This window comes from Mandrillus leucophaeus, unplaced genomic scaffold (assembly GCF_000951045.1).
Source record: "Mandrillus leucophaeus isolate KB7577 unplaced genomic scaffold, Mleu.le_1.0 Scaffold236, whole genome shotgun sequence".
NCBI lineage: Eukaryota > Metazoa > Chordata > Mammalia > Primates > Cercopithecidae > Mandrillus > Mandrillus leucophaeus.
Genome location: NW_012102432.1, coordinates 1,203,539 through 1,211,037, shown reverse-complemented (window position 1 = coordinate 1,211,037; position 7,499 = coordinate 1,203,539). Strand labels below are relative to the sequence as shown.

The window sequence follows — 7,499 nt, the reverse complement described above, 5'->3', positions numbered from 1 at the left end:
GAGGTCTGGGGTAGGCAGTGGCTGGTGGCCTAAAGCAATTCTAACCCAGGAGGCCTCAACAGGGAGCCTACACCTGAGCATTGGAAGAAGCAGGGTTACTGTCAGTCTGTTGATTTTAAAGGCACCATCCTTCATGCTCAAAGGAGGCAAGTGTTTGGCAGCTTTTCCAGATGGAATGTCTTGCAGTTATTGAAAATTTTTTAAAGTGTAATTATTGATACTGTATCTCCAAGACAGAGAGACAAGCCCCTAGTCACCTTCCTGAACACCATAAAGTTGCGATCTCCATCAGACACTGGGGCACTTGTCCTGGACACTCTCGGCTTGTGGGAACCTGCTTGCATGTCAAGCTTTCTTCAGTTCTGTTCCTAATTCCGGGCTCCATTGTCCAGTTACTAAATTGCTCTGGTCCTTTGGCTCTTGCACTTTGATTCCCCAGGTGGACTTTGGCTTGAATCTGCCTCCCTGCCCCACTTTGGGCCATAACAAGTAGAATTCCTGACCTGTCTGCACCCTCGATCCACCTCCTACACGGACCAATCCTAGCCTGCTGAGCTTAGTCACTCAGCAGGGCAATCCGACCCTCCCACAGGGTAAAGACCCAGCAGCTCAGGCCGCCCTGCAGCAATGAGGAAATGTGCTTTTGATCTAGTTAAGTAAAAAGAGCAGAACACAAAGTATTGGCAACTGTGTGAAAACAGGCCAAGGGGAAATAACAAAAGGAGTTCCTTAACTCAATTCTTTTATTATCATTGTTACATTGTTATTGTTCTAAAGTCCATTCTAAGTTCAAATCTTGTTTTATGTGGTTATTTTCCCTCAAAACTGGGGTGAATCATTATATTTAATTATATTAAGAGATTCACATATATTATTTGTTAGCTCCTTTGTCCTTGGGTAGAGACTAGCAAAGAGGAACCAAGTAATTTAGATTCTTTTGACTAGAGAAGAGAAAAAATGCAAATTCCCATCCTCACTTCATTTTACAAAACTGAAAGAGAAAGGATAGTTTTAACTGTTGGCAAAGTAAAACTGCTATTCTAGCTGCTCAAGGTGAATACTTTTATTGTGCAAATTATTAATTTTATTAAAAGTGTAGGAAATAATTTTTTAGATTATCAGAGACTATAAAAGAAAAAGCATCTTTCCTCGGTTTAAAAACGCAGAAAAAATGTAAAGGACTCAAAGTATGCAGAGTATAAACAGAAACTTTCATGGCTAAGGTTACACAGTTAGCGAATGGCACAAATAAAACCTGACCCTTGGCATCTGACTTCTGGTGCGCTTGCCCACTCTTCTCCACTGGGAAGCTGGATGGAAGGTATGACATGCGAACTGGTTAAGAAAGAATTGCAATTTTTAGTTTGTGAACAGTTCATTGTAATAATCCAGGAGTGATGTGGCTGGCCTAAAACAAATACTATGTAGGCTTCGTTAATGGAAATACAGTCTTCCCACTACCCAGTGTGATCAACTAAATTCTCTTCCATTCTGAGATTCTCTAATTCCCTCAAACCCTTGAGTTTCTCCCTGAAAAACTTCTAGGAATAACTTGAATGCTGAACTACAGCAAAAGATGTTATAGTGTTACTGTAAAATTTTTCTAGAGGGAATCTATGCTATGAAACAAACTGACTCTAAATTAAGATTATGAGAAATTGTAATAAATGTCAGAGAACTGGAAGCCGAAAAGCATGCCAAATTTATGCAAAAAGGAACAAGTTCAACAGGAAAGCTAATGATTAGAAACTTTCCTTTAAATTTGGAAGAGAAACCATGACAAGATTTAAAGTACATTAAGTTGAGAAACCTTACGCTATAGGAAAAAACAAACAAACAAACAAACAAAACCCAAGTTCATGCTCATTTGAAGCACTTCTCCTGCCCACACCCTTAGAAATGACCAAGGAATGCTTGATTGATTTGGCACCTTCCCTGCAGGCCTTCCCAGAAGCATCTCTCATTACATGAGGTGTTGATTCTTTCTTCAAACACCCCCCTCCCCCGAAAAAAACACTCTGCTAGCTTAGATTTTGGACAGTTAAGCATCAGGGGAGAGAAAATCGGAATTGTATGTACAATCTATAGATTTATGTACATGATAGCACCTGGCCCTCAATACATGCTTAAAAGTGTTTTTATTGAGTCATCAGGACCTCCTCATAGATCAGAGTGGAAAACGTCCAGTATTAGGTGTAAGTCTATGTTTATGTTTATATTTAAATAAATATATATTTAAATAAATTAAACACAATATTTAACAAATATAATTTACTTGTAAATGTTCCTTAGGTTTCTAACAATTTCCTAGAATCTACTATTCTAAATAATTGAGTGCAAACACAACCAGTTAAACATTAGGTTAGCTTGTTCTCTCCTGACATCTAGTGTTTCCTATACATTACTGCAAAACACCTCCAGTTTTTCATTTTTAATGTTTACAGGTTTATTATAAAGGACATTACAAAAGACACAGATGAAGAGACACATAGGGCGAGGTACCAGGGAAGGGGCACGGAGCTTCCATGCCCTCCCTGGGCGCGCCTCCCTACAGGAACCTCCCTGTGTTCAGCTATCCAGAAGCTCTCCAAACTCCATCCTCTTGGGCTTTAATGGAAGCTTCATGAGGTCAGCATTCCTTCCCCCAGGGTATACGGTGGGGCCCTCTCTGGAGAACCCCAGTTAATTTTTAACTACTAAAATAAAAATGCTGGCCAAGCGCACAGTGGCTCATGCCTGTAATTTCAGCACTTTAGGAGACTGAGGCAGTGGGATCACTTGAAGTCAGGAATTCAAGACCAGTCTGACCAACATGGTGAAACCCCATCTCTACTAAAAATACAAAAATTAGCCAGCTGTGGTGGTGCGTGCCTGTAATCCCAGCTGCTTGGGAGGCTGACGCAGGAGAGTCACCTGAATCCCGGAGATGGAGGTTGCAGTGAGCTGAGATTGCACCACTGCACTCCATCCAGCCTGGGGTGACAGAACGAGACTCTGTTTCCAAAAAAAAAGAAAAAAAGAAAAAGAAAAGAAAAAAGAAAAGAAAATGCTATGTGGAACAAAAATTTTATTTATTTTTGAAATAAATTTGTTTAAACGAAATAAAATCCCAAGCAAACAGCAAAGTTGTATCTGAGGAGTGAAAGACCTTTTTTGCTTAATTATTTCCATAGGAGAAAATTCTTTTAAATATTTTCTTGCAATTCGATAAAAATGGAAAGACCTAGCATGTAGGCAGGGCTGCTTGATTATTGCAATGGAGGGAGGGAACATGGGGGAAGCGCATGCAGCCCTTCTGTGCGCCAGGTTCCAGGTGCGAGGACTCCCATAGGACCATTTGTGCAACGAGGGATTCGGCCTACTGACAAGGTTTTGAGGATTTCCCTACTCTGCTATGTGGAAATGGAGACACTCAACATCTCCTCATAACATATCTTGAGCCAGCCCTCAAGATACATAAAGCTGTGGGCCCTCAGAAACATCTGGCTCAACAGAAATGAGTGCAGGGCCTGCCTTTGAAGCCCAGCGTATCTACTCCATTTGGGATATTCCACACAGGAAGAGAATTGGAAATGCTGGAGGTAAGAGCTTTGGCAATCGCTCTCCAAAAACCCTTGGAAACTCAAATCAGCTTTGGCTGGGGAAGGGAACACATTAGCCGTCTCTTCCATACCCACCCAGTCCTTCCTGTTTCTGTTTTCTTATTCCTTTCTAATCCACACCTGCTCCCTCAGTCACACTTTCTTTCAGCCTCTGCCCTCTCCTGCTGACAGAGGGCTGTGACCTCCCCTCCTCCCCAGGCTCCCCACGTCGGGCCGTCTTCCAGGAGTGGCCATCCATCTCTCAGGGCTTTCCAGACTGCTGTCCAGCAACTCCAACAGGCACCTCTAATCAACGACCTCTACAGCGTCCACTAATGGAGGGATGCCAGGCTTCTGAACGGCACTGCTCTCCTCACTTGCCTTCAAGCTGGCCTGTCTTTCCTGCTGATGGTGGTGGGCAGAGGCAAGGGTGTGGTCAGCTTTGAAAGAGATTCCATTCTTGGAATAAAGTTACCTAGCAAATAAAGTTTTCAAAAAAAAAAAAAAATACATGATGGGAAAAACGATAAGCTGAGCATGAGCAGAAACACATCTTCTTGCATTTGTGGTGGTCTATGAAGCACAGTAAGAACCTCTGGAAGCCAGTATTCAAGGAAAAGGATGGAGGATGCAGCACCATGAGTAACCAGAGTCCGGATGAAGTTGTTCTTGGGAACTGCACAGATAAGCAGTTCTGTATGGTTTCAACACAAATGGGTTGGGAAAAACCCCGGCACCGTGAGCAATAATAGTGTCACTACCTTTTTCTAGTGGTAGGAGACAAAAACTTAGCCAGGCACATTCAACAGTAAGACTCAACAAATAATCATGTTCACAGACAGAAACTAAATCTGCCACATTTCTAGTAAAGTTCTTTGTTAATTAAATGTATTAATCTCTTCCAATTTATATGTGCCATTTGTCCCCACTCCCCAAAGATTATGGCTTAGCTCAGTGTCTGCAAGTGATTGTTCTTCTCTTATTGCGTGTGAAATCGTCCACGATGCCCTCCAACATCATCCCTACTCACGGTTCTCTATTTCCCCCTCTCTTGCAGAAGCTCTGGAAGCCCACAGAGAACAGATGTACAAATACCATTTACCATTCACAGCTCAGCAAACCCTCTCTCTCTTCCTTCCAGCAGCTTGGTTGTCCTCAAGGAGTTCCTAAATTTCATACTTCTGAGGGTTATATGGGATGGTGAAGGGTGGAGGAAAGTAGTACGGATTGAAAAACACATTAAAGTTGGCCAGGTGCAGTGGCTCATGCCTGTAATCCCAGCACTTTCGGAGGCCGAGGCTGGTGGATCACCTGAGGTCAGGAGTTTGAGATCAGCCTGGCCAACATGGCGAAACCCCATCTCTACTAAAAATATAAAATTTAGCCGGGTGTGGTGGCGCATGCTTGTAATCCCAGCTACTCAGGACACTGAGGCAGGAGAATCGCTTGAACTCAGGAAGCGGAGGTTGCAGTGAGCTGAGATTGTATCATTGCACTCCAGCCTGGGCGACAAGAGAGAAGCTCCATCTCAAAAAAGAAAAAGAAAAAAAAAAAGACAGAAAGAAAAGTACATTAAAGTGTGCCAAAATAAATATATGACAGCTTTTAAATTATTTTCCATGGGAAAAAACTTACTAGTAGTGACAATTACTTAGTGAGGGCCTACCGGGCTAGACACTGAAAGATAAAAAGTTCAAGACAGACTCTGTTTTCAGGATGTGTACGCTTGAAATGTGAAGTTAACACAGGGCAGAAAAGGAGATACACACATATACACACATATCTATACACACATACCTACACACACACACACACATACTCCTGAGACCCAAAGGAGGGAGACATCACAATGAACAAGTGGTAGGATTTTAAAAGATTCTTTTCTTTTTCAGCAAGGAGGACGGGGTGGGCAGGTAGGGGATGGTATTTATTTCCAAAGCAAATCAATTAGAAAAAAATTTGTATTTCAGTAAATTTATTTTTTCCAATCTTCAGATATAAGGCTTTTCCGTGAAAACACTCTGATTATTTATGTCTCACTAATTATCAAACATTATATAAATAGTCCTATACTGAACGAAGAATCAGAGCCAGTCATATTATAGAAAAGAATCTGTGACTTTCTAATCTTGCCATGAGTAGCAAGTTATTCTAACAGTTTAATCATGGAATTATTCAAATTTGCTCTGTCAACAAATTGAAGACTCTCAATCAAATATATAACATTGCTGAAATGAAGAAATATTTCCAGTATAAACAGGACTGAACTGATAAATCAGCGCTTTCTCCTCTTCAGATTCAGATTGAAAATGATGGTTGTTTTTCCGAGCTGGAAGAAAAAAAAGTTAATTTTAAAAAATATTAGATGACAAAATCTTCAAGAGACTATTTTATAACATTTCTTCCTGCAATCAGCATTCTTAAGTGGGAAGATATCAACAAGAAGAGAAATGCGACTGCTCTGCCTATAGAGCAGCCATCTTTTTTTTCTTCACTTCTCTAATAAACTTGCTTTCAAGGAGGAGGAGGAGGAGAAGGGGGGGGAGGAAGAGGACGGGGAGAGGAAAAAGAAGAAGGAGGAGGAGGAGGAGGAGGAGGGAGGGAGGGAGGGAAATGCTTTACAACATTTCCCCAAATAAAGCAGTGCCCGATTTATGGCACAGTCGCCCACAGACACAGCAGCTGTGCTGCATTCGCCCTGCAGCATATCCCATGTGGTGCTCAATCAGCAACTCATTCAAATACTTACCAAGTGGCTATGTGTACACAAGACTTGATACACAGCCTGGGGATGGAAATATAAACAGAACAGATCCTAACACTCAAGAAGTTCAGCCTCGTAACCACACAGAATCATATGATAAAAATGTTTTTATGGCGTATCATCACTGGATGCTACAAGAGTAAAAAGGATGGAGAAACTGGCGAAGCTGAGGCAGACGGAGAAGTGAGACATTTTCACAGGTAAGGCAGAATTACGAAAAACTAGGAGGCACAGTGAGAAGTTTGGCATGATGGAAGCTGAAATGTGAGGAGGTGAGAGCTCCTAGAGCTCCCAAAGTCAAAGTAAATACAGGCTCTTACGGCATTTTTAGAAAGAAGAATGTTGGAAGATAAAGACCACATAGACTAAATGCCACGTGACTACTACTGCAGCAAATGCGGCACTGCCACTGCTGCCCTCATTCACTCCACACACATGAAAACTTTCCTTTGGACTAATACTGTATATGGGATCTTTTTTTTTTTTTTTAATTTGGAGTTTTTGTCATAAAACCACCCACTCAGCTTTGCATAATTCTAAAGCAGAGTAAACTCAGTAGGAAGTACTTAACTTCCCAGCAATGGCAGGAGAGTTGATAAAAACTTAGGGCAAGCTTGGAGATGGAATGACAACAAAGTTCACTGAAGTCTTTAAATGGCTATACCTCACCAAAGTGATCTCTATCCTTTACAAGTTGTTTCTGTACCTCTGTCTTACAGTCTCACTTAACATCATTGATAGGTTCTTGTACTACTTTTAAGCAAAACAATGTATAACAAAACCATTTTCCATCAATGTTATAATGAAACAGCTTCAAAGTAAACAATGTTGTTCAAGGACCTGCTATACACAGTTCTGCTTAAATCATAGGACTTATTGTACCTAAAATGCTCAACTAAGAAATGAGCGTTTACAACCAAATTCTTGGTTTACCACAAACATAACACAGCATGAATATGTCTATGTTTTCATCACCAAAAAGCAGGCAGAGTTTATCTGCTTTCTCCACTATGCCAACGCCTACAGACAGGTAGCCTTAAAATCACCAACTGGTGGTATATATTCAATTTCTATCACTGTCTTGGAAAAGTAACACCTAATTCTCAGAGACTGTTATAATTAAAGCATTATTCTTAAAAATGGAGAGTAACGGG

At 41.1% G+C, this 7,499-nt stretch overlaps 1 protein-coding gene across 1 annotated transcript in view; it reads right to left on the bottom strand.

Moving 5' to 3' along the window:
* Positions 1-5,539: 5,539 nt before the first annotated feature.
* GGH (gamma-glutamyl hydrolase (conjugase, folylpolygammaglutamyl hydrolase)) overlaps positions 5,540-7,499 on the bottom strand; it is a 26,987-nt gene continuing 25,027 nt past the window's right edge. The window contains exon 10 of the mRNA XM_011982189.1: positions 5,540-5,910. Within this exon, the coding sequence (XP_011837579.1) occupies positions 5,789-5,910 (122 nt within the window). The 3' untranslated portion in view covers positions 5,540-5,788. The remainder of the gene's footprint in view (positions 5,911-7,499) is intronic.